This window comes from Notolabrus celidotus, chromosome 17 (genome assembly GCF_009762535.1).
Source record: "Notolabrus celidotus isolate fNotCel1 chromosome 17, fNotCel1.pri, whole genome shotgun sequence".
Lineage (NCBI taxonomy): Eukaryota > Metazoa > Chordata > Actinopteri > Labriformes > Labridae > Notolabrus > Notolabrus celidotus.
The window spans coordinates 21,007,595-21,035,593 of NC_048288.1; the positions used below are offsets into that span (position 1 = coordinate 21,007,595).

General features: G+C 42.3%; 1 protein-coding gene across 2 annotated transcripts; it reads left to right on the forward strand.

Moving 5' to 3' along the window:
• Positions 1 to 38: 38 nt before the first annotated feature.
• On the forward strand, positions 39 to 27,893 carry rbm33a (RNA binding motif protein 33a). Of its 2 annotated transcripts, none has more exons than XM_034706039.1 (19): positions 39 to 244; positions 5,182 to 5,260; positions 6,739 to 6,787; positions 7,183 to 7,256; positions 7,384 to 7,699; positions 9,515 to 9,685; positions 11,394 to 11,556; positions 11,725 to 11,960; positions 13,222 to 13,540; positions 15,899 to 15,960; positions 18,505 to 18,634; positions 19,051 to 19,418; positions 20,022 to 20,288; positions 20,459 to 20,743; positions 21,207 to 22,010; positions 23,919 to 24,095; positions 24,938 to 25,123; positions 25,509 to 25,597; positions 25,775 to 27,893. In XM_034706039.1, the coding sequence occupies exons 1-19, from the start codon at positions 226 to 228 to the stop codon at positions 25,821 to 25,823; spliced, it is 3,843 nt and encodes a 1,280-aa protein (XP_034561930.1). In that variant the 5' UTR covers positions 39 to 225; the 3' UTR covers positions 25,824 to 27,893. The 2 variants fall into 2 exon arrangements, with proteins under 2 accessions (XP_034561930.1, XP_034561932.1); XM_034706041.1 differs by having other exon boundaries at positions 19,051 to 19,406.
• Positions 27,894 to 27,999: the final 106 nt, after the last annotated feature.

Consider the following 27,999-nt stretch of genomic DNA (forward strand, 5'->3'; position numbering starts at 1 on the left):
TCTTGTGCTGCAAACCGACCCCAGCAGTGTTTCCCTCCCACAATGCATCATCGCTGCAAACACAGCTGCCATGTTTGTACCCTGGTCGTGGATGGTACTCGTTGCCGCATAGACACTACTCCCGTATAAGTCTCACGATTTATATCGTCGTAATGACGAAATATTAAAGATTAGATGCATTCAATTGTTTTATAGTCGGACTGTTAGCGGGACGCGTCTTGCACCATGTCAGCCAACACTCAGGGTAAGTCATGTTAGAGCGGTTTATCGAAGAGTGAAGCTAAGTAAGCTAACACTGCCTGCTGCTGTTTTTAAAACACGACTCAAGGCCATGTATTAAATTTGGTGGTGAATATAGCTTTACTCTGAACCATTCGACACTTTTGGTTGAAAATAGTTGATTGTAACCTAACTGCAGCGACATTATTAACATAACAGCGGAGATTAGACGTGTATCTTCGTGGTTGATGCTAAGCGTTTGGCTAACACGAAGGCTAGCTTTGTTGTTAGCTAGCTGAAGGTTGCATCCATTCAGCTAGCTAGGTACGACTGACTAACTTGCATTTTTGGAGGAAACATACATGATTAACTGATCCATAGTAACACTGGCGTCCTGTTTGCAACTCTCAAGTCACGTTCCTAGTTTCTAATATGTCATTTATAGAAAAGGAAAACGTATTTGAGCTTATATGAAAGCTAACGTTAGCCGCCACATCTGAACTGATTGGTGCTTTATCTGCACCATAGATCTGTTAGAGATAATAAACACGCACTTCAAGCATGTGTTTGATGGTTATATATATGACCCAGTGGTTATTTATAAGTGAGTGTTTTGTTTCTGTTTTTGTAGGGTCCTCTCGTTGTGGTTGTGATTGAATAAGTGTGCAAGGGCAGCGATATGTGACGCAGTTGAGTGTTTTTACACCCATGTCAGGGATCCGCTGATAAACCATCATCATCGTCACTCATCGATAGCAGTGACCTACATGTGTGTTGCCTTGTGTTGGTTTATGATGGAAAGTTGATACGCTGTATGTTTTTGACTATTGAAGGGTTTTGATTTTCGAATGAATGAAAACAGAGCTGATGACAGTCATGTTTATGTTTGTTAATATTTGCTTTCCTGTGTTTAGGATTTAAATGTGCTGCTGTTCTAACAAGTTGTGCATGTGATTTAAAGCTGCTGTTGGTAGGAATGGTGTAAAAAACGTTATTTTTTTGTGCTGTGTTTGGAGAAAATGTCATAATACCCATTGGTACTCATCAGTAAGTGGAGTAATTTGAGACTGTTGCGAAACATCTGTGTTTTCCAATGCCTTTGTATCAAGCAATGTTAGTATTCGCCTCGTTCCCATTATGACGGACCAATCATAGCTAATCTCCAATCGTCTGTCCTGATTGGTTAACAGGCGGCCCCTACTACATCCTCTGATTGGTTATGAGTCCGGTACTATCATGACTGCACCCGCCGATCTGTATTGGGGGGCTAAGAGGAAATCTGGTTGGGAGGGATAGTGTTGACATTCAAAGTCCCTCTCTCTGAACTTTAATTGTAAGAATAAAGTGTAAAAACTGCAGTTCATCGAGGATCCACTTGAGGCTGGCTCCGGAAGTACCGGAAACCACATACACTCCATTTAAAAAAACCTCATCTTTACAGCAGAAATAAACATGTTTACAGTCTGGTACGAAAGACGAGTGTAGTCTGGATAGCTCATTTCTCGATCGGCACACACTGTAGGGAGGGTGAATTATTTTCTAACGCTGCAATTTCTAAGATGTTAAGATTAAAAGTCTTCCAATGAGAGGCACAGCTGACTTGATTGACAGGCAGGAACGCTGTAGCTGTTGGCTAGGAGGCTCAAAGCCCGGCTCTTTACATCACAATCGCTCAACGGCAGCAATATGGCTGCCGCCGCCGACTGGCATCAAAACAGTGCTTTAGAAACAGATGGGTGACGTTGCGGATACTACGTTCATATTTTATACAGTCTATGGTTCACACCAAGATAGTGTAGTGAAAGTCTGAGACACTTAAACAACTTCAGTAATGCATTTACATTATTATTTGACTTGCCCACTTGAGGTAATAAATAACAAACATGAAATAAGAAACAATTCATTTACATCAGATAAAGAACAAGTTATTGGATTAATTCTTGTTTTTAACTTTGGAATCTGCATTTGCCCTACTCACTACTTTTCTGCAGTAGGATCTGCATTTGTAACAATCAGCAAACAAGTCATGATAATGCATATATATTACTAATACATTTCTGGATTGGCCTTTTATTGACAACATATTTATTACATTCTGCAGTGCTGTTTCTTTCAGTGTAGTTTCAATCACAAATTCAACAGTTACTGGTTGTTGCTTAAGTGTAGAAAAATAGTGAAACAGCATTACCATGTGGGTTTAAAAATGTTTGTAAAGGCTCTCTGTCAGTCCATATATACACTGACTGAAAGAAAGGCTGCTGTTGAAAGCATATTTTGAAGTGTGCAAGGTCAAGACTCAAGAAACAGTTTTAGACTAAATCTTTGAAAGATATAGTGCTTAATCTTAGAGTCACTATTATACCTTGTGTAGCCCAGTATGTTGTATTGACATTGCAACATGTAACAGCAGTAGAAAAGTACCAGTGTTTCTGAGTTGTTTTAGTATATGGACACTTCAAATGTGCATAGAGGCTCATTGAATCACAGTCACAGCTTATGTTCTCATCACTGTTTCTCTGGAAACCTGCACATCATCTCCTCTGGGTGTGTGCAAACTGTCCATGATAACAACACTTTAGATTCTCATTAAAGAGGTCCTTTAGAGACCTGTCGACAAATGTGAACCAAGCACAGGGGATGAAGGATTACAAGAATAACTGCGAGTGGTGGCTCTGTTGCCTGCTTGTTTTTCTTCACTCACTCTGACATTGATTTTTGAAAATGTTGGTTCAAAGGTTATCTATAGACCTTTTTATATTGACAATTCAAGTAAGACTTTTATGCCCACGTAACATCACATCTACAATGTAAATGTTACTGACGTGTAATGGTGGGACCAAGAATAAAAGTACAAAGACGTAATGATGGTGGGGCATCAGTGTCATGTAGCATTGGAGACAGACTGAGTACCACAAACCAGCAGGACTGTGATTCATAGGAAGCTGCCTCTGGATCAGCTCTGTAATCTTGGAGGTTTGTGTTGCATTCAGAAGGCCTTACTTTTACCACTTTAATAAAATTAAGTCACAGGTATATGTAGTGGTAGAACTTGTGTTTGTGAAGTCAAAATATTGGCTGTGAAGAAAGCCTTTTCTCAAATCAAAGAAGCCGCAAGAATGGAATCACAAAGCAAGTGACTCTACAATCAACTTTGTTGAGTTTAGACAGCTTTTACTCTCTGACCAATCCTGTCTCTAAATGATCCCAGTTTGGTTTTTCAAACAATCAGGAATCCTTGAATTTAATAAGGTATTCAAATATAATTTGTCATAAACCTTTGGATTTGTTTTGAGCTAAATAGCACATGCTTGTCCATGCTGTTTGATGTGAGGCAGATTCTTGTTAGAGTCTCACTAGACCTACATGTGGATGTATTTCTCCAGTGACAAGCTCATGACCACATGGTCTTATGGGCTTATTACAGATTGAATGGTATCTTTATAATTTCAGTGTGTATTATACAAGCGCCAAACTCCGGTCTCAAACGATGAAGCCAATGCAGAAGTGATATAAACTGCAATACATCGAAAATCCGCTTGAGGCTGGCTGCAGAAACACCGGAAACCACATAGATATGAATGGGAAAAAGACGATCTTTGCAGCATTAATAAACATGTTTACAGCCTGGTTCAAAAAACGGCTTGGCCCTACAACGCTAATCTCTCTAATGGCACACACTGTACGAGGGGGGGAATTTTTTTCTAACGTGACGGTTAAGAAGATATTAAGATTATGAGTTTTGCCCAAATAAGGACATGACTGACGTGACTCCCGGTCGGGAACACACAGCCATTGGCTAAGAGACTCACACTACGTCACACTCTGCCTAGTTGAGTTCTGCATTACCAATATGGCTGCTGCCGTCGATTTGCTTCAAAACAGCTCTTAGGAACAGATGGGTGACATCACGGATACTATGTCCATATTTTATACAGTCTATGGTATTATACTGTGTATGTTGGGTTTTTTTAAACAGAGAAAATAATTCACAAGTGTCATCATCACATGGTTTCCCCATGGAAATAAATATATATCTCCAAAGTGTAAAGACAGTAGATATGTGGGACCTCTGTTAACCTAAGGTCTTTCTCTAAGAACAAATGGTTTGTTAAAAAATAAAATAATAGCATTTCTTCCAAGTGAAAATATAGAAGGTGTTAGTCTGTAAAATTAACAAAGGCATTCATCCGCAGTACAAAGGCAGTAGCACTCAGATGTTGTTACTAATTGGTTGTTGCCCCGTGACGTGTGGTTTGGCACAGCACTTCTTTCTGTTCAATGTCACCGTGCCTGAATCCACAATATTCCTCATAAAGCAGACATTGCATTTTTTGCCACCAGTTCAGCATCAGCTTGCTCGTCTTGCTCCTGCTCATTGGCATTCATGTAGGTCACTCTGCCACCAATTCGCTGAGACTTCCATCGTCTCCCTCCAATTGTCATTTGTTGTTGGAAGTTGAGGAGAGACGCTGCTAGACTTGTCTTCCTCGCTATGTATCCAGCATACTTTGTGGTCACTCGTTTCTTTGAGCAACATCTTCTGGGTAATACACCGTAAGGCAATAGAACACCTCCCATTGTATTTTATGATAGTATGTTGGTCGCAGCGGTGTATAGGATGTAACTGCATCTCCTAATTGTCTTCTTTCCTGTCTTGTGAGACACTTTTGTCAGACTTTTGCTTCAAGGTTTGGTCTCAAATATTCTATGTTGACTGTTTGTAAGCATGCCTTTCAAACTGTAAATTCAGCAGTGACATAGATGTGTCCACACTTGGCATTTCTGTAGATGTTGTTGACTCAAGTTGGTATGTGGTCAATGTGCTGAGAGTCTACCCATATCAGATTGAGCAGGCCAGTAGGACAGACTGATGTCAATCCATGAAGAGTGTGCTTATTGTAATGACGTTGTCTGTTGTTTTTACATCAGCAGTGTGTGAGTTAAACTGCCTTCCTGTTGCAGATTATGACTTCGATGAATATGACAAACCCGGTGCTGAGCGGTCACGCAGGCGGAGGGGTGAAGAAGATGATCTCGAAAGGTAAACCATCTTTTAATGTTCTTATACTTCTACTGGAAGAGTTCTGTAGTGCAATGGACAACCTGCTGTGGGGCTCAAAAACAAAACTGGTCAAATGCATTAAAGGATGGAGAATTTGTATCAAGTGTGTTAGCTTAGTTGACAATGTTGAACAAGAAGTATACGCACATTGTTCACATAAGGGATGTGTATATCTTTACACTGGCTGCTCCTGCAGCGTGCATTGTGTAAATTAAAGAACACAAACAGGGTGTGGGACTCCATCTTCAGTTTTTGGACCCAGCATTGTGCTGTATAACAGAGTTTGTGTCATGACTATGTTTACTGCTCTAGGCAGGTGAGATAACGTTACAATCATTAAGCCATCGATTGTTGTCACACACACAGCCGCCAGCTAATACTTGAATGTGACAGACTAAGTTACAGTGAGAGGAAAAGCTGAAGCACTTTTTGATACAAATGAGCCCTACAGACTGAATAATCAACACCTTTTTACCAGACCATCTTCACTTTGGTAGTGTGGATCTCTGTGATGCCTTCGCACACTTTTTAAGCGCTGTTTCTTTCCACTCAGACTCTGCTCAGGGATGAATTGGCAGTAGATTTAACTTACACCATGACAGCGTTTCTCACAGAAGGACACTGTACCCGGGTGGTAGAGGTGGCTATTGATAATACTTCAAGAAACACATTACCCTTTATATATTAGATTAACATTAGCTTCATATCCTGTTTATGCAATTTGCAATCTGCTCTTCAACTTGAGTGTGTTCCAGTCAACTTTAATCTGCTCGTCTTGCTTCCTTTCTCTTCACTCTTAGCACACACTCCCCTCTCTCTTCCTCTTTCTCTTTCTGTCTCTACTTCTACTACTACTACTACTACTACTTCTACTACTACTAATTGTATCATGTACACAAAGGTTTATAGGAGAGGAGACTAGAAGCTACTTCATTGATTGCAGACGGGGGTTTTAAAGGGATATAAATAAAGAAAAATACTACCAGCAAATGTTCTTGGGTGGCCACAAATATACCTGAGAGGCCTGCCCGAGTATCATCTGAGTGTGGAAAGTGCTGCATCCATCAAACCATGGATTTAATGCATCACGACTGAACAGTGATCTGTTGGATCACTAATGTAAATGGCTGGGGCTAGTTGAACATAAAGAAATAACTTCATAGAGCACGCTGAGATAAACAAGGATCGAAGCACTTTATTATTGCATGAAAGAATGTTATAACTCTCACTGTAATGTGACATTAGGCTTGACATGTTATACATAATTTGCTAAATTCACCTTTTTTATCAAATATGGAAGTAAGAATTATCATAACGTACTAGTTTACTGGATTTTTCTCACCAAAGGAATAGAGGAAGTGTAGATAGAGCAACATTTAATCAGGCATTGACATTGTGTCTGCAGTTTTCTCTGACTCAGCTAACTCTGTGTTTTTGTTATCTTTTCTCCTTCAAAGTGATTTGGAAGAGGAGTTATTGCAGGAGGATTGGCTGTCAGGTAAAAAGGTAAGAAAACAAATCCTGCACAGTGTCACCGCTTTGTTTACTTCGGTACTGAAAAACACTCGGCCTGCCAGTGTGGTTCCTCTGCATACGGACAGGAAATAATATCTGAGGAATTGGGTGTTAGTGTTGGTAGAACATTTAGAAAATAGAAGTGGTCTTGTAGCAGGTGGCTCCTCCACAGGGGGAAGTGTTGATGTGAACCAGGAGGAAGTACAGTGGACAAAAAAGAGCCTTGTTGACCTGCCCAGATTGCCTTCACCACATGGGAATAGAGCATCCTTTGGGGTGGGAGGTGGTCCCCTGCCCCCACACCTTACACACTGACAAACAACCACTAGTGTTAAAGGTACTATTTTAAAGGAGCAAACCCTGATTTTGTTACATGTTTGTATCAGAACCCCTCAGAAGTGTCCGATGAGGAGCTGAATGATGACCTCCTGCAAAGTGATGATGAAGATGTTAACATGAGGTGAGCTAATTATGAGAAGTTATTAAGTTAGTCATGTTTGTACTTTCAAAGTTAGTCTTATTAAGCTTAACGTATCTCACATTACCTTCATGCTTCATTTCTCTCCTCTGTTTTTGTTTGTTTTCAGCGGCCAGAATGTGAGCCTCAATGCCACATACAGCTTAGGTACATCCTATGAGCAGCAGGGCAATGCACAGGAAACAGACTACACAGATGACATCGTGAACCTGGGTGCAGAGGGCTGTGAAGAAGGGGATGTAGGGGAGGGGGGTGGCTACCAGGAAGAGGGGGAGGAGTACACCGAAGACTACAGCCAGGATGGAAACACAGTGCTGCATCAGGACCAAATGGATTACACTGAGGAGCAGGCTGAGGGGGACGACGGTTACCAGGATGAAGTGCTAGACATCCAAATCAATGAACCCTTAGATGGTGAATTTCAAGTGAGTTCTCACATTTGCTCACTCTCAAGAAAAAAGACCCCCACACGCACACGCACACACTCACATGTGCTCCCACTCCCTTTCTCTCTGACTCTATTGTGTCTCAGAGATAATGTCAGTTTTCTCGTCTCTGTAAAGGGACAGTCAGGATGGAAAATCTATTCAGGTGAAGGAGATGTTGGTTGGCGTTTTGGGGGCGGGCAAGGATTAGATTCATTATCACCTCCTGCCAGTTAATTTCTCCGTCTTGCTGACAAAGTTTGTGTTGACAGCTTGTTTGGCATGAGGTAATGCTCTGCTGTCGCCTCCACGTCCCCGTGCCATTGTGACCTTGGGCGCTGTATCTTTGAGGGAGTAAGGAGCTGCTTTGTGTCGGGAGATGTGCTGCCAATCGGCGGAGGTTAATGTGGGGGGCTTTTATCTCGGGCTTTAGACTGGATCTGATAAAGTCTCATGCAGGTGAAAAGATTATTGACCTTCCTGAGGACACCCCATACAGTTTTCTAATGATTGATGCGAGTTTTCCTTTTATTCGTTTCCCATCCCCTCTTAGCCAGGACTAAGAGGATCAAAGATAAGACCAGATCCATGTGCAAATGTCTGTTATGGTCCATTTACCAAGGTGTGATGGTGTTTGGCACCTGACAGAGATATATTAGCCTTCCTCCGCTCTCCAAACAAAGATAAGATGTTGACCTTCTTACAGAGGGCGTGCAGCACAAGAGGGTGCCTATTTTGGTTTTTGGGGAATGTTTGCAGGTGTGTTTGCAGGTGTGTGTGCGTGCCTGTATATGTAATAACTGTTTACAAGGTCACTAACCTGCCTGGCCTTGACATTTTGCTCGCCACGGTATTCATTGAGTTCTATGTGGAACAGTTTAAAGGATTAAGCGGGTTGTGTTCCCTTGGGGCTGCCTGTCCATCCGTCTAGTTTGCTGAGTGTTTTTTTTTCTTTTCTGCATTAATATGTGCTGCTGTTTGGCAGGTTAATGGAGCGCAACACCAAACACTTTGACGTGACCTACAGTCTGACCTTATTTAGAAATGATTTTTTTCTTAAAGCGTGTTATGCTGATTGGTTGTTGGCTTATATACCAGTAGTAGGAGCTATTTGATGTGCTGGAGGAACTTAAATTTGGAAATATAAGTAAAGGCAGCATCATTTCTTGGAGGGAATTTCCTTGAATTTCTGCAGCAGTAAAAACTGATTTGTCATCTTGCAGGATGTTTATGTCTGGGTGATGTTTTTGGCAGGGAGTCATGAACTTGCAGCACGACCAATAACAGCATGATTTGCGAAGAGTCAGTCAATGATATTTTCAACATCATTGAACTGGGGAGAAGTGTTTTTATCTGGGCCTGCATTTCTGTATATCATGTCAAACATTTACATCTCATTGAATTTCAAATGCTGTCAGGAATAGTAATGAAGCCCGGCTCCCACTGTTATGGTAATTTGAGTTGGGAGGGGGGCTTACACGGAGTCTCCCCAAAATCCTCTCTATAACATTTTGATGTTTGCCTTTATGCTCTGTATGTTTAGTTTTTTTCTGAATAAAAGGGTTGTGCAGATATTCATATGTTAATGTATATACAAGGTGTATATACATCCACATTTCTGAAAATATTCCCTTGAATGTTGGCTGAACTCATCCATGTATGCCTGATGTTTATATGTATAGATTTGTTGTCCAACACTAGCACTGCTGTGTTATTATTATTAACAGTTGTCCAGTAGTTTGAAATACAGAGAGCCATTTATGATCCTTACCACAGTATTTGTTTTAATCTGCTTCTTCCATGTGCTCTTTTAAGGATGATGAATATCAAACCTCCTATGATCAGCCTCTGGATGAACATGGAGTCCAACAGGAGGCAGCCCCTGAGGAGGCAGAGGAGGAGGAGGAGGAGGTAGGGGAAGGAGAGCAGCAGGAAGAGGAGGATGAAGATACAGCCGAGGGCTCTCAGGTCCCTGACACAGAGGAGGTACGCTGAGACCCTCTATCAACAACACAGCACACTTTCATGTTGACAGACACTGAATCCAGTATATTTTTAAGGATCTTGTTCTGAGACACAATACGTTGATCTTTTTGTTCTAACTCAGTGAGGTAATTTAGAGAATTAGGCCACTCTTTTATGAGTGAAACAGCAGGGGAATTTTCAATGTATAACACGTTATACATGTCTATAGCTTACTAAGTGCATTTATATTATGTTTAGTGCACAAGTGTATTTTAAGTTATGCTTCAAAGACCGAATCAGATGATTTTAGGGGGGTGGCAATTCATAGGGATGGTTTGAAGACTTCTGGTCAGTGTTAAATTGTGACTACTGTACCAACATTATCAATTGGTGAATTTTTTGGTTTGTAAAGTTCCCAAAAGTGTGTCACAGGTCCCTGAATCTCAAGATGTTGTTTCAAATGTCTTGATTTGTCATGCACACTATTATCATAGAGGACAAAGAAAGCTGAACATATTCACATAATGTGAACCAGAGGTAGATGTTTGCTCTAAAAACAATCAACGCTGTACATCAGTAATAAAAACCAAATGTGTAATTTTCTAATGGATGGTTTCAGATCTGAGAAACAGTATGGGAGGCAGATTAGATAAACTTTATTGTCCTCCAAGAGGCAATTTGTGGTAAAGCACAGCCTAAAAAACACAACAACATGAAAAGTACATCAGACACACACAACAAAATGATCCAAACAACCCATAGTAGCTGTTTCTCATTACTACAGTAAAAACTACCTCCACAGACATGTCATAATATTCACAGTGGTAGTCAGTGCTAGCCCAATGTGAACAACAATCATAATTTAAATACAAATAAATAAAATAACATTGGTGTACTTGTAGACAACCTTAATTAGATCACTGGTGCATCTTATTTAATTGAGTTATTGCCATGGGAATGAATTAGTTTTTAGCACGATTTGTTCATATTTTTGGGTATCTATACCTCCGGCCAGAAGGTAGTAGCTGAAACTCAACTGAGTTTCAGCTATTACCTTCTGGCCGGTTTCAGAGATTTCATGTTGCACTATGAACCAGAATGGAACATAAAGGCTGTTTTCAAAACCGCTTACAATACTAATAGTACGTACTGATTTGGCCAGAACTCAGTATGTAGAATGCAGTATGTGAACAAGAGCAAAATCTGCAGTATGTCAAAACTACCCAGATGTTGTACTGATTTGCGAAAATTTCTCAGTATGCAGCGTATCCCTTGCACACGGTTTCCCACAATGCACAGCGCTAACGTTACGCTTCTTATTTTCCTGTATATGACAGGGGACATTCAATTTCTAGGTGCTGTAAAAATGATTAAATTCCATATAAACCACTTCGTAACTATTTAAATAATAAGTGGATGCTAAAGAACTTATTAGTTATTAGCAGTTTTGCTATCAGCTTCACGGTTGTTTACTTCCGCTTTCCGAAACCAGAAATCCAGCAACGTCTGACCCAGCATACTGCAAAACAGATCCAACAGAACATTCATACTACATACTACCTTCAAACGCAGTCTGTAGTATCCAGTACATGCTGTACACTCAATCGTTGGTAGTATGTAGCAGGCGGTTTCAAAAACATCTAAAGAGTTTGACACTAACGAGCCTGAATTGAAATGAGCTGTACTGATTTGAAACAGTAAAGGATATGTGTTACTTTTGTTTAACCAGGTGGAAAATGAAGCCGTGCCTGAAACAAAGGAGGAATCAGACGAAGAAGATGAGGAAGATGAAGAGTCTGGTCGCTTACGGTTCAAATCGGAGAGAAAGGATGGAGCTGTTGCACGGTTGGCTGATGCAGGCAGTAAAAGGAGGAACATTCCTGAAACACTTGGTACAACTTATTCCTACTGGCATAATTGACCCCTCACTCTTAGAAATCCAGAATAAATCCTCAAATATTCACATCCTTCTTCACTGTAATAGATCCACATTTATATGAATTTATCAAAAGTTGAAGTTTTCTGGAAGGTTAAAGAAGTGATCTCTTTTTCCTCTTTAGAACTATCAGAGAAGGCCAAACAAGACCTGCTGCAGTTTGAAGAACAAGAGCGACAGAAGAGACAAAATCGTTACGGAGGCCGAGGTAGAGGAGGAGGAGGAGGAGGAGGAGGAGGAGGGCGAGGAGGCAGAGGAAGAGGAGGCTTCCAGTCTTTTGGAATGGGAGATTTTCGAGGCGGAAACAGAGGACGAATGAATGACCAGCGGATCCCTCCAATGGGAAATATTGGCATGCAGGTAAGCCATTGATGTCTATTACCTAAACAGCCCTTAAGAGACGGTCGGTCTATGTTTCCCTGGATTTAAAGTGCTTTACTTTTTACCTTCATTTTTGTCACAATCAAAACAAGGTGTGTCATCTTTGTTCCCAATGTTTGCTGTATTTGCTGCCTGTGTCTTCACTGTGTAAGACCTCAAAAGCTATGGTTGTCTGCTCATGAAAAATGTCAGAACACTTTCCTGTATCAATGTTGATATATGGATTATAGCAGCATTTGGCAGTTGTCCATTTAGACAGCATTTAAACAAAATTAGATTTGTTCTTTGCCATGGATTAGGTTCTTGTGGGCTTTTGTTGTGAGATATCTCTTCAAGCATTTAATCCTTTGATTAACATGGCTCATCAGTCCATACAAGACCATTTGAAGGACTCAGGGAAAAGTCACTTCTGATATGTAACCTGAGAGTGCAGAGTACAAAATGTTTGCATTACATCAATGTTATGTTTTGTGTAGAAAAACCATAGAAGGATGCAGACTTGTTGAACCCCTGTTCACCATTGTGTTAGAGCAAATGTTCTCCTGGCTGAATTTCACTCCACCTCATTATTGTTTTCTTTGTTTATTTATTTAATGATAAACGTCCGTAAAATTCAAAACAAACACACACAGAATGAGAATGAAAATTTAATGTCTGATGGACGACACGCCAACACCACAAACATCCTGCTGACTGCTGTTAATGAGCTTGTACTTTTTACACCATACTGCATGTTTAACCAAAGGACTAATTTGGTCACTGGCATGTTTTGTTTGTTTGTTTGCCTGATTGTTTGTTTGCTAGCTGAAACAGATAGGCCGGCCAATTATCAAGGACCAATTTGAAACATCACCTGTTATTAGTGTCCATGTAGCAGTTTGTGCATCTCTGGTTGATGTTTTCCAGTGATAGCATACAGCTGACTGTTGGTTTTGGTCTTTGTTTCTTCCTAGTAATGACACTGGCTCACTTCTAAAATATATATTATGATCCCAAAAAGTTTGTCTTCGGTCTAAAATCAAATAGAGAAAGATGGTGTTGGGAATAGATGTACTTCATATCTTCAGGTGAGCCTTGCATACATTTTCTATAGGACATTGCTTCCCTCTTGCTGTTGAAGTGACTTCTCAGTGTGTCATTACAGAACCATCAGAACCACCCCATAAAGGAATATGTTTTGACAGGCTGTCTTGTTTTTTTTCCCCTCCCCTCCATTTCCCCATCTCTTTCCAATTAGCAGCAATCCTCCCGTATGCCTCTTCCTCATCAGCTACATCAGCAGCAACTGCACTCCCAGCAGCACCACAACTCACGTCCGAGAGGACCCCCTCCCTTCCAGGACCACGGGCGCCCGCTGGCCCAGCAGCCTCTTCAGCCCCTCATACCCCCGCACATGTCTCACCGCTCTCCACCTCTGCGGCCCCAGATGGAGCCACCGCCACGAATGATGAGCCCCCCGCCACCCAGCTTCCCCCAGCATCACCAGCAGCAGCCTCCACAGCCCAAAAACATCCACATTAACCCCCATTTCAGAGGGCCCACGTCTTCCTCTGTACAAGGTAGGTTTATCCATTGTCACTCAGAGAAAGGCCTTGTGATTATTTTCTGTTAATCCCAAGATGATGTCTAACCACTATTTAGGATCTGTGTTTGGTTGTTGCTAAAGATATTAACCATCGAAATATATGGCACAGAGTATGATCAGTGGATTTAAAGTAGGTCAACTGTAGTCAACCCACTTCATTTAAGAATGCAATTAAATAAACAGACGTTCTGTGTGGAGCTTTTTGTTTTAGTATTTGTGGTGGCATTTTTTCCTTCATTAAGAGGACTGTCTGAGGGAGAGCATGTTGGCTTTAAACGTCATTGTGCTAAATAAACCCTTTAATGGGAGCTTCCTGTTGTGCGGTTTATGTTTCTTTATATGCCTTTATCAGCAGGACAGCTTAAGGGAGACGTGGGGAGTAGAGAGTTGGGCATGGCATGCAGCACAGGGCTATGGCTGGGAGCTGAACCAGCAACTGCTGCGGACAGAGCTATAGTTAATGTAAATGCGGCAAGCTTACGCTGCTAGACCAACCAGCGCCCCTCTGTTATGAGTTGATTTGATTTTTTTCTGTCTTTAGCTTTCAGTCAAACAGTTGGATATGAGCTGCCTGATGGTTTTTTTGCTAATGAATATAAGCTTACCTTTTTTTTTTTTTAAGTTATATTTTGGGGGCTTTTTTGCCTTTATTTGATAGGACAGCTGAAGAGAGACAGGAAATGTGGGGAGTAGAGAGTGGAGGAAGACATGGAGGAAATGGTTGACAGGTCGGGAGTCAAACCAGCGCCGCCTGCGACGAGGACTATAGCCTCTGTATGTGGGGCGCTTAGACCGCTAGGCCACCAGCGCCCCAAGCTTACCTTTTTTACCTTCTTCATGCATAAGGACCAGCAAAAAGGCAATGGCTATTTTTATTGTTAAAATATTTGGGGCGCTGGTGGCCTAGCAGTCTAAGTGCCCCAAATACAGAGGCTACAGTCCTCGTCGCAGAGGTCGCCAGTTCGATTCCCGTTTCCTGCATGTCTTCCCCTGCTCTTGCCCCACATTTCCTGTCTCTCTTCAGCTGTCCTAAATAAATAAAGGCAAAAAGCCTAAAAATATAACCTAAAAAAAAAAAAATAGTATAAACGGGGCGCTGGTGGCCTAGTGGGCTAAGCACCCCAAGTCAAGTCAAATTGTATTATATAGCACATTTTAAAAGAACTGCAATTGATCAAAGTGCTGTAAAAGCTTAAAAACCCAATCAATAAAAACAAATAGTTTTTAAAATAGCCCCACATACAGAGGGTACAGTCCTCGTCACAGGGGTCGCCGGTTTGATTCCCGGCCGTGACCATTTCCTGCATGTCTTCCCCCGCTCTCTACTCCCCACATTCCCTGTCTCTCTTCAGCTGTCCTATCAAATAAAGGCCAAGAAAGCCCAAAAATATACCAAAAAATATATATATATAGATATATATAGATATCTAGATTTTTGGGTATGAAAAATCACAAGCTTCATTTCATCCACAATCGAGCAGCTCTAGTTAACCAGCAAGAAGCTGAGTTGAGGTGTATGATGCTGTCATGGCTGGCAGTCATCCTCACACTGTCCTGAAAGGTGTCTGGATTAGAATGTCATTTTGTTGTTTGCTTGAATGACAAGTGAATAGCTCTCTCAGCCAGTAATGGGTTTATCCTCCATTTTTCCTCTGCCGGCATCGCCATTTCATTCCCTGAGATGGGTTTATCTGGCCTGTCTGTCCAGGCCAAGATTGAAATTTTTGTTAGTAAAGCATGTTAGCACAGATATGTGTGTGTGTGTGTGTGTGTGTGTGTGTGTGTCTATGTCAATGTGTGCAAATGTGTATTGGCTTTGGGTTTTGCTGCTGAGATGATGCCTGGAAAATCAGGGATTGCCTGTGGTTATGAGTAAGTGTGTGTGCGTGTGTTTGTATACATGCCTATTATTTTTCAGTGGTACATTTCTGTTTTACATTTTGGATGTTTACAGACCATTTTAGCTACCTTATTGTGAAACCAGCAATATAACAATCCAATGTTGCAGCTACATTTCTACAAATTCCAAATCAAACTACCTTTTTAATTTCTCTTGTTGATTTTTCTGATCATGCTCATGTGCTTCTTATTTCCTTTAGCTCTTTCGCACATACCCAGCTGTGTAAAGACATGAGCAGCTACTGTGATATAAATTTTAACATGTGTGCCTGTGTAATAGCCTTTAGCATGAAGATGTCTAATGGGCTCCTCCCTTTCTGCTATCACCACTCTCTCTCTGCCTACTGCCCCCTTATTATAATCTCTCTCCCCCTCCGACCCCCCTTCCTCTTGCTCGCCCTCCCTCTCTCTCCCCCTCTCTATCTCATTGCAGTGCCCTTGATGCCTCCTGCTCAGAGCCAGCCCAGACCTGCTGTGGGTCCTCAGAGATTCCCTGTGAGTAGCAGCTGCTCCTCTACCTCCCTTTCGCCTCACTTTCTCTCCCTCTCCACACGGTTCGCGTCCCTTTTTGTGAGGGCAATATCATTACGGCAATTAGACCGCCTGCCCTGGCCAAACACTGTTAAAGCAAATCTGTAAACACTGATACGAGCCTGGCTGCACAACTGGAAATGCATGATAGGGGCTTTAGGCAGTAGACTTTTGGAGGTCAGGGCGGCAGTGGCGAGACTTAGTTAGTAATTCTTCATGGATGGGCCAGGGCTCAGACTAGCCTGTTTGGCACTTAATGGAATTGTGAAACCAGGATATACTTCGAGTTAAAATTCACTTTCCTCAAGTTTGTGTCCCAAAGGCAGCGAGACCTTTTTTGAACGGTATTTGAAGTAATGAAACATGCTGGTGGTTTGATGGGGCTTGGGGTGAGCCTCTTGCCTTTTAGCACCACATATTTGGAAAGCTGAATTTCACGTCAGAGAAAAAGGGATCTAAAGTCAGTGATTTCCTGTAAGAAGAGGTCCTTTTATTTCACTCACAAAGAACCTACCCGAGAGATGACGGAAATGCCTTTAAAGTAATTACTGTATTGAGGGAAATGGCTTGCCAGAAAGTCAAAGTGCCTTTAGTTACTCTCTTTTTATTTAATGATGCCCAGGCATCAGGTGCTGCTGCTGCTGACTGACGTCTTCCTGCAAAGTGCATTTTATATGGATTTATGCAAATTAGCCATTGGAAAATAGCTGCAACCAATTGCATTCATTTGGATTTACAACCCTGCTGCCAATTGAGCCTGGCTTTCACTTTGGAGTCAATCTTTGTCCAAAAACAAAAAAATATTTTTATTTACTTCTTTTCAACCTTCAGTGTCAGGATCGTGCAGCTTCTGTTCCCTAAGGTGTGTGATTGTGCTAGATATTGATAGCACAGTAGCGGGGAGCTGTTTTTTTGCCTGGTATCAGACAGTAGACGATGGGGTTGGAAGGGTTTGCAGACAACTGGGCTGATGAGCGGCATAGTGTTGGACTCCCCAGCTGTCAATCGCGTTTAGGCTGCCGTTGCCAAGGACACAATTTGAAATGCAGGTGACATAGCAGCCGGCAACATTCCATTTACCAGTGGGCTCCTGATTACTCATGATTATCATACATTATCATCCCATCAAATTTAATTGTTAAAAGACCAAGCGAATGGGGGGTCATAGCCTCTAGTATCACTGCATTACATTTTTTGCTGGTGGAGCCTGGTTTTGAAATATTAATCTCAGTGCCAATTAAAGTTATTAGAATATTTAATCTGTTTTAATAATGATATTCAATTTAACCACAAAATAAAGATGGCACCCACCATAATCCGCATAAATTATACTCCCACATACCTGTGACTTCTACCTTTATGGTTTCTTCTTTGTCGCACATTTTGATGATTGAATTCTTCTTTGATGGCGGTCACAGCTCTTCAACTCTGACCTGTACCACATCCTGAACACAAAGAATGTTCTAAGTACCAGCAGTCAGTAGTAGTGTTATCATCTGTATATAATTAATACAAATTACAGAAAAAAGCATCCCTCTATCCTCAGATTTCCCTTCTTCATTGAATAATTTGACATCTGACCGCTCTCCATTATAAATGTCTTGGTTATCCCATCACTGTTAAGAACTATCCTCGCATCACTTTCACATGGAGTAGCCCGCAGCCTGTTTATCAAGGATTAAAAGTGAGAGGATGAGCTGTTATTTAAGAGGTATTATATGGACACCAGAGTCCTCATTGTGCAAACCCGCCTGTCTGACCTTTTAGAACAGTGTGATTGCGCCCCCTCTGTGATCCCCTGTCTTTGTAAGCCCCTTTGATTAACTTTCTGTTAAGCAAGTTTTTGGGACTCTGGCCTTCGAGCTTTCGTACGCCTCTCCTCTCTAAATACCGCCACGCAGCAGTGGAATAAAGATGGATTAAGCCTTGATAGCATCTTAAGTAATTTACAATAGGCTTGGAGGAGGCAAGAAGCCCATTTGTGGAAGTGCCACGTGTTGAATAGCAGGTTAATTTTTCAACAGGGATGGATGTTTTAAAAGAATAAAGGAGACGGTTATGAGGGGGATTCTAATTCCAAGGAGGGATTAAAGGGTTGTTATCTAGTTTTCCTTGGTAGATAGATTGGAAGTAATGTGCATGCACCGAGTAGAAAGCTGCAAAACAGAGTGGTTGAAACAAAGGTGAGGGCACTTATCCCCTTCTGAAATACCCTTTCGTTGTTAGAGACCGGCTTTAAGAAGGTTTATCAACAAAGCCCCAAGTAACATTAATGCAGGTTTGCTCATGAATTCAGGCTGAAGGGTTTTCTTTAATACTGGCATGCATATTGATGTTTACAACCCCAGATTCTGGGTCTTTTTAATGACCCTCGCCTTTCAATTACAGCTCCCTCTCTGCACAATGCAATTCTCCTCAACGAATTCCCATTTTTCATGAGTTTAATTTGTTTGTGATTGCTGCGTTCCCAGTACAGCCAATAACGCACGACTTCTGTTGTTTTCCCAGGGACCAGGAGACTTCCATCAGCACATGTCTGGTAATTTTGGCCAGCCCCAGCGGCCCTCTCATCACATGGAGCCCTTCAGGAACCAGCCACCTCAAGGCCCCCAAGACAGAGAGCCCCTCTTTATGGGAGGTGAGTCTTACACCCAGCCTTGACGAGGGTTACAAAGCTCTCTTAGCATATTTAATCCTATTCGACATCACCTCTGGCAGTGTACCTACAGGGTATGCTGCTAGCTTTCTGCTGCTCTATTAGCAGCACTCATGTTAAATGCATGTGTATATATATACATCTGAATGAGCCTTAGAAACTGCATTAAACATGTACATTGTGGTTCCCTGATTTTCTGACAGTGTGAACGCAGAGGTTAATCAAACCCACTTGGTTGTTTACCCTTTAACCTTGATAGAGTTGTCTGTTTTCCCTTGCTCGAACAGTTTTTTCACTATAGATCTAAAGAGGGAGTTACTGATGGATTGAAATTGGCTCAAAAGGCAGAAAACTGACATCTCTGTTGTTGTTTTGCTCTTTTCCTTGTGTGTGCACAGAGCGCACTGAGTCAACACGGTTTCCTGGGCAGCATATGTTTGATCACCAGGGCCCCAGCCCCCTGATGAACAACAGCCACAACCTCCACCATCAGCAGCAGCTGCCCAGTCAGGGCCACATGGGCTTTGGCCCGCCAGGACCGGCCTTCAACCAGCCGAACCAGGGTCCTCTAGGACTTTTTTCCAGAGAGCCCCAAAGACCCAACCTCCCTCCCCATCAAGGTCACCAGGGGATGGTGGGCATGAATCAACAAGGAGGCCCCCCTAATCAGCCCAGACCATTCATGAGCCCTCGTCAGCCATTTGGCCAGCAGGGGAACCTTTTCCCCCCTCCACAAGTCCAGTTTGGGATGCAGGTACGACTAAGAGTAAGTGATTTTTATAATTAGTAGATGTCTCTGTAATCGTGCGTGTATTTATTACACTATTTGTTTAGTTTTTTTCTTTATTTTTTCTTAAATTAGTTTGATAAAAAAAGGTCATTTACGCAGTGTGATTAGTTTTTAGAGCAGTTTCCTCCCTCTTTAAATTCTTATTGAAGAGCTGGGTCAGCATTAGATGTTTTTGCTTTTTGCTTGCCTTTTTAGTCTAGATTATTAAAATGACTTTGGGAAGAGCAACATCCTCACTCGAGTACTGTACACATAAATAAACCAGTCTACGAATCATATTCTCTGGTACAGAGGCATCAAGGAAAGACTTGTGGATTTGGTACCTCTACATTTTGTCCGTAGACATAGACAAGAGCTCCCTCTAGTGGACAAATCACTATTGCTGTAATGTTATTATTGTTGTATGACCACTTGAGCACAAAAGTTGGAATGAAATAATATGCAGGGATGGCCTGGATTGGTGTTGGGATATAATCTGATGAATTATATCAGTGCAGTACATTAATATTGTGCGATACAAATCTGTGTTTTGTCTCTTTGACCGATGTTGTCGTTTGTCTGCATTCTCTCATTTTCCAGGGATTAATGCACGGCCCTCCTGTCTCCCAGCTTTCGCATCACGACCCCTTGTCACCCCATCAGCCCTTGCACCAGCACCAGCAACATCATAGGCAGGAGCTGCCCCATCATCATCAGCAGCAGCAGCTAAATGTCAATGAGCCTCGCCCCATGATGCACCATGGCCAGCATCCCTTCCACCAACAGCAGGGACACAGTAGCCCGAGGCAGATGACTCCGCGCCCTCAGAACCCCCAACAGCGAAACATGTCCAACAGGCAGAGGATGGTGTGACATTTACATATTAGCTCAACTATTCTAACTGATTAACAAAGTACAATTGTTAATGTATTTGATGACTGTTACTGTTGTTCTGTTAGCATCTTACCCTGAATAATACACAGCTTATTAAATGTATAACATCAGATTGATTGATCTATGTTTTGCCCTTTCTTCAGAACACACCTCTCTCCAAGCAAATGCAACAGCGCAACAGCAACCTACGGGAGCTCCCTGTAGCACCTGGCAACATGAACATGAACAGTGCCCGCCCCGCCGCCAACGTTAGGCCTGTTGCCAAGGCAACGCAGGGGGTGCGTCCTGGGCAGAACACTCAGCCGGTGCCTGGCAGTGGCAGAGGAAGAGGCCAAGTTGCTGCCAAGGCTGAATCCCTGCCCGGGGGAGAAGGCAGGACAGTGGTTCGCAAGGAAATCCCAAGAACCCAGGCTAGCGCGGAACCACAGGTCAGCTTCTTAACACTGAAAGTGGAATAAAAACAAACACTTGCAGTAGCATGATAGAACAAATTATTTTGATAAACGTGTGTTATTTTTTTATTTTAATATCCGTTCGAAATTAATCTGTAAACTGTGTTTCTTTCCCCTTCTAAATACAGTGACAAAGAAATTTTAAGCTTAGCCGAGCTTATTAGTGTGCGGAGAAGCACTCTCATTTATTAAAAGCCCAATCATAAGGCTGTTAATGACTTCAGTCTCATTTCATTGGAAAGAACAGATCAATATTCTTGCATTTTCCTCTTGGGGTTTGCCTTTGATTACATCTGAGTTTCAGGCAAGTAATATGGTTCAAACAGGACACAGTGGCAAATCCCCTTCCAGTAAGCAGAGGCAGACAATCATATTGTCTCTTTATTTATTTATCTAATTTATTTATTTATTATATTTTATTTATTTATTTTTGCCACAGGATCCCGATGAGGACGAGGAGACAAGGCAGTATCGTCTGAAGCTGGAGGAGCAGAAGCGTCTCAGAGAGGAGATCTTGAAGAGAAAGGAGATGCGACGGCAGATGCAGGCTGGCGTCAGGAAGAAAGAGCTGCTGGACAGGCTCAATTCCACTCCAAGTCAAGGCACAGCTCCTGCACAGAATCAACAACAACAACAACCACAAAACCAGCAGACACTGCTCCCTGCACACCAACAGCAGCAGCAGCAGCAGCAGCAGCAGCAGCAGCAGCAGCAGCAGTCGCAGCAGCAGCAGCAGCAGCAGCAGCAGCTGCAGCAGCAGCAAGAACAGAGACAGCAGCACCAACTACAACCACAGCAGCAGAGACAGTTTCCCATGAGAACGCCACAATCATTAAATCAATCATTAAAGAACCCTAATCAGGGCGCCCCTGTCCCTCCCAATGGTGAATCTCAGACCCCTACGCCTCGTCCCAACGTAAAGGCACGTCTGCAGATGGTTAAAGGTAGCACCCAGCAGCCGCAAACCCCCGGGCCTCGTCCAAGTCTGCAACAGCTACAGCTGCAGCAACAGCAGCGAAGGAACAGTGCTCTGCAGAATGTCAACAGACCTGGTGCTCAGCTCCAGTCCAATCAGGCCCCTCAAAAGAACATACTTGTGTCCCCCCCTGTTGTCCCCGGCCAGGCTCAGGCTCAAGGACCTAAACCTGGAGCTAAGAGAACTGTGATGCAGCGGGCCAGGGACGCTAGTCCCATAGACCCGCAGATGCCGCAAAAAGTCCGAGTTGTCAAACTTTCAGGAGCGGTGAGATTTCTCTTTTATCTTCTCTGTTTTGTGCTGCGACATTTATTTCATACTCTTCAGCAGATTTTTACCCGCATGGGAAACGATATGTTTGAAATGAAATGCCACTGATGTCTATTTTGGAATCTAAAAGATATCTGACCTATAAGAATGACACGGTGATGTCTGTGTCATTTTGGTAAAATTGATCCATTAAGAGTTTCCCTTCTTTAGCTTTGAGAACTGGTATTTAAGCCACAATACCTACACGTACATTTTACCTTTAAGAACACTGAAAGGCATTAAAGAGAGCAGAATGACATTTATCTGTAGAGTATGGGACACCTCATCACTGCTCTTAAAGGTTGATATCCTCTTTTAAGGGCAGAGGAGTATCCTTCACAGAGAGACTGACAGTAACACCAACAAAGTCCAGAATTACCACTACCGGCTATTTCACACTGACTTTGTAAGTCACTGCTGTGGCCTTAATTACACATTAATCTTTATTGAAAACGCACAAAAGGCACGCATGTTGAACATTCATACTTGTCGCTGATGAGACATGTTGGTGGGATGTGATAGTATTCAAAATAAGCCGATTTCCGTCTCCATCCCTGAGGATCAAGCCACAGAGCCAAAATCTCTGTCTGGCTGCAGATGAAGATAACTGGGTGTCAGTGCGTTAATGGAAACCTGCGCAGAGCTATCTGATGTGCCGCATCTTTGAGAGAGAAAAGGGGGAGTGGGATGTGAGGTGGAGAGAAGGAGAGAGGGAAACAGCCTATGGCGGAGGTGAAAAGAAGATCGTCTTGATGCTCCCTCTTCCACATTGTTCTGCTGTCATCAGCAGCTGCTTGACAATGTTATCTGCTCTCCTCCTTTTTCTCGCTCTCCTTCTTTTTCCTCTCCGTCATCCCTCGGTTGCTTTTCCACCCATCATCCCATCTTTCAGGTGTGAGGCAACAAAAGAATGCCAATCCAAGTCCCTTGTAATTAATCTTTCTTGGTTGAACAGGGGTGGTGGTGGTGGCGGAGGGGGGGAGCATAATACCTGTGTAAGAAAGTTGCCACTTTTGAGGATTTGGATTTGTATGGCTTAGGCACTCAGATAAGAGGCAAATTATATTTTCATCAGGGATAATACAAAGCAAGGCAAGACACAAAAGCAGGAGGAGGAGGGAGGGGGCGTGAGGGGGATGGGGTACACATCGAGCCGCTGTCGTTTCAGTGTAATACAGCTTAGCATTTGATGGGTGCAATCAGGAGCTGTGATTTCTATAGGAGGGATTAATCCATTTACTCTCAACTGGGGACAGGTCAGAGATATCGCCTCTTTTCTTCCCCTGTATTGATCTGTCACATCTCTCCGTAGAGTCGGGGAAAGGGACGACCTTCAATTCCTCCCCGCATGTCAACAGAGTTGAGCTGTGACTTTATTTGATAATGAGACCATCACCTTGTTGGGTTGCTCTTTATTCCCCACAGTATGTGTGATAGAGATCCAGCTCCAATGCTTGCACATTTTTACGTTCGCTCTGCAGATACGGCCTCGCACTTCTCAGTGTTGTTCACGAACACTTAGGCTGACTGGGGGATTGGTGATTGATTGGTTTGATTTGATTATTGTGTCATGCATTATTAAAATGACCAGTCCATAACAGGCTGACAAGACACCATGATTAAGGAAAAAAGGAACAGAAACATAGAAAACAAATACAATTTGACATTTTCAGGCTCTAGAAACAATAGTAGTCAGTTAATTAACATAAAAATTAAACAACTATTACAATCAGTTGTAGTCGGTGCAACATCAAATGGTTTTAGACACGCTTTCATTAGAGTCTGTGATGCCTGAAAAGAGGGGGAAAAGGTGGAATTTCTGCCTCAGTTGCTAAATTACTCCTGTCCTGTATCTCCCCCATCCAGATTGGAATGGGTTCTGTTTCTGCCGATGCCCCAACGCAGCAACAAGGCACCTGGCCGGCAACACCGCTCAACCAAGGCGTCCAAAGGAAGGTCACCGTGACAGGGCAGCAGCAACAGGGACCTGGAGGAACACCGCAGGCTGGCCGAGGGGGAATGGGCAACCCACAGCAGAACAGGGTATGTCATAATGAGCGCTCCCCTTCTTCTGTGCTTAGGACACCGGGAACCATTCCTCCTAAAAGATATATATTAATAGTGCAGAGTTTGAGCTAAAGACAGCTTTGGAATGAAAGGAGCCGAAATGTCTCCTGTAAAGTTGTCCTGTGCCTCTGGCACCAACCTGGCATTCAGGAGACATACCAATCGAGCAGCAGTGGTAATAAGACAGGACAGTATGCCAGGTGCAGGAGTATTGACAAGCTGAAAGCAGTGTAACACGGGGGGCTACACAAGGTCCCCTGGCCTCTCTGCACGCCTGTCACCACCAGGCTGCTGTCACACTTCCCATACTCACTGACGCTGACAGGGTAAGGCAGTCACCATAACGCTTGCATGGCTCCTCTCCCTTTCATGCTCCCCCGCCCCCAACACACACACACACACACACACACATACATACCCCCCTCTACTTCCTCTACTATCTTCCTGGGGTCTCCCCCCCCCTCCTCCTCCTCCTCTTCCTCTGTAGCTGAGGAAATATACCTCTCACTCTCAAGCTCAAATGAAGATATGCCATCCCACATGCATCATGTTTTGACGTTGATGCTCTATGTAGAAATATGATAAGTCAATCATGTGAACGCCTGGCGTGTCTGAGAGGAAAACACATAGCGTTTTCACATTTTACTGTGCGCCCAGAAGCAGTATAGCTCCTCTGCACGCAGTCAAACACAGAATTAAAACATCAACGTGTGCCTGTTTATGGAGTGAAAGCATCAGTGTGTGTTTTCCCCGCCTTCCTCTAACACCCTTCCCGGTAATAATAATAATATTATTTTCAAATAATGTGGTTAAAATAGGTTGTCATGTCGGGCCGGGGCCGAGCTAGAGGGGGTGGTCAGCTGGGTCGAGGTCGTCCGATGGCCACCAGACAGAGCCAAAGAGGTGCAGAGAGCGAACGCTGTACTGTGTCCATAGAAGGCCTTTCCTCATCCACAACGGACTTGCAACTGAAGAGCCTTCTAAGGTCCATTGGGCCCATAGAGGTAAGCATTGCATTTAATGCAACTTAATTCTGAAATTTTCATTTTTAAATTGTATTTTTTTTTTTACCTTAATCATGTCTGTAAAGCGTTATACAACTAACTTTAGTTTGTATAAAAACAAAAGTCGTCTGTTCCTCATCATTTTGTCTGTTTCATATTCATCCTGTGTAAATCATTAAGCATAGATGGTTACTTGTATTCACCACTGTAGAAACACTTACATATTCTTAGTGTTATCCCATAGCGCCCTCTGTCGTATCCATTTGGTTGGTAGAGAAAGTAGATGTTTCAATCAATATCCATCTTCCGCCCTCACTCCCTCATGTGGATGAGGAGAATCCAGTTGTGCTACATTTTTAACCTTCACTATCCCTCTGTATTACAGATGTTCAAAATGATGCCCCAGCAGAGGAAAGCCGTTGCCAAATTTTCCAGTCCGCAACATGCAGCGAGTTTTCAAATGAGCTTCCATAGGTAACACACATTTCTTCTTCTTTTATCCTCTTTAGAGAAACCAGCTAAATGATAATATACTGTACTGTAATGCCTTTACATGTTGGTATGAAGCTGCTGCAGCACAGATTGCATTTTCTTCTGTATTTTTGCCCATGAGACGATAGCTCAAACAATATCATCACAATTACTACACAGGCACATGATTGATTTGTCCCACATTGATGTGTCGCTGATTGATGGATGAGGAGCACAAAAGAGCCAGGGGAAGGGGAGCCCTGTTACAAGATGTCACTATCTCTCAGCCCGGGAGCCTCTGGTGCCCAGCCTTTTACCTGGAGTAGGATCATTCCTGCAGCCCTTAATGGGTCAAACACAGTCAGCGTCCCTGCACAGAAGCATCATTCCTCTCTGTCAACCTGGAACAGTGAACGGAGAGACTTCATCTGCGAGCATGCAACTGTTTGACTTTGTCTACCAAATATCCATTGTTGTAAAATGGCACTGGAGAGACACTGGACAGTTAATTCTACTTTAATGTAGTATGTTGAGAATGTTCAGAGCATCTTACACGGACACTAAGTTGAACTTTAAACAAGATAATGGTTGCTCCCCTCTTTACTTGGATAAAAATTAACACATAATCTTTGCAGTCCTAATTTGACAACCTTCGAAGTAGTTTATTATCACTTGTGGCTCGCTGTTGGTTTCGGATGCAGGGAATGTTTGTGGCCAGCCTTTTCCTCATAGCAGTGTTTCTCTCCCCCTGTAGATGGCAGTATTTCCTCACTAATGGTGCTTTAGTTTCTCTGATTGAACACAACTTTGAAGCACACATGCGTTTCCAAGTGGTTTTTGGGTGAATGGCGCGGCCCAGTGGAGAATTTGCGTATAGGCACAGAGGCTGAATATTCGGGACTGAAACGGTGCAGGGTTTAGCATGAATATAGTTTCCTTTTAACTTCTTTGTTTTAGGAGTTTAAATGTCGTGACTCTTTTGATTTTGTTGTGTTTTTGAGTTTCAGTGCTGCCTCTTGGACAGTTTGTTGGATTATTATTTGTTAAGTTCAAACATTTGATCGTTTGGTATGGCTACTTGTTCTAAAAATTGTTTATTCTTTTAACTGTTACCTGGAATTCAATCTGGATGTTTCCCTCATGCCTTTTGGGATGCGTGTTTTAGTTGTAAGTGTGATTATGGGTTAGATTGAGGTTTCTCATTAGGACTGAGTGCGCTTTAAAGGAACGTGTGAGTCATGTTTAATTCTTTTTTTATAAGTTTTTCATTTAAATGTACATAGTTGGATTTGATATTAATCATTCGGTTTGGTTGGTGGTTTGGAGAGAATTGCTTACAGTTCTACTTTGTCTACTCGTGCTGTATACACATGATGTACATTTTATCTCGAAGGCTAACTCGCTCTAAGATAATTTACATCTGCATAGTGTACCCGGGATAGCACTTTGACAAGCTTGTTTTCACTGAGCCAATAATGTAAATATCAGAACATAGAGGAAAATTCACTGCTGGTCTTTCCCCTTTAAATTGAATGCTCCATAATTTCATTATGAAAACATCTACTGTTATACCTTTATTGCACTGAGAACATACTCCTCCTTAAAAATACATTCAGTCAAATCTGTGAAAAAGTCTACAATCTAAAACCCGTTGAGCTTTCTCTGAGCATGCACCCTTGTTTTTGGAATGCTACCTCATCCCTGACAACCCTCAATTCTCTGAATATTTAATTTCCAGTTTATGGTTTAACTTCATATGATATCTCTACCAGAACAAATAAAGCCTTTAGTCTTGTTTTATTTCTTTTCCCTTCCATGAGTTCTTGTTTTAGCATTTCTCTCTCTCCAGAGTTTGAAGTTTGTTACACAAAAGTAGTTCATTGAAATTTTCTGACATTACCCAGGTTGAGTAATTCTAATATTCAGAAGTCAACATTGTGAACCTAAATCGCTGACAGTTTACATACAGGCATCTGAGGGGGCAACCATTATCTGTGTTAGTGATCATGTACATAAGTAAACCAGAACTTTCTCTCAGTATTTAAATTCTTTTCAAGTTATTCTTTGCTCATGTTGTATGGAGTTAAACATTTTTATATGTAAGGATAAGCTGATGTGTCCAGTCATAGATGATTTTACAAGTGTTTAGTTTCTAATTCAGATCCAGAATGAAGAGTGACTGGACCGCATTTCTGTTTATATCAGGCATTTGACACAGACTTAAGGGAAAACAAGAAAATAATAAAAACATGGCCAATATACCCTGAGCATGCAGGTATGTGAAGCCGGTTCAACTTTAGCCCAAAGATGTGTGGTTGTGTTTGATGTCCATGTGCCTTTATGATCAACTATCTTTCTTAAATGTGCAACATTTTGATTCATTTATACTCGATACATATTCTGTA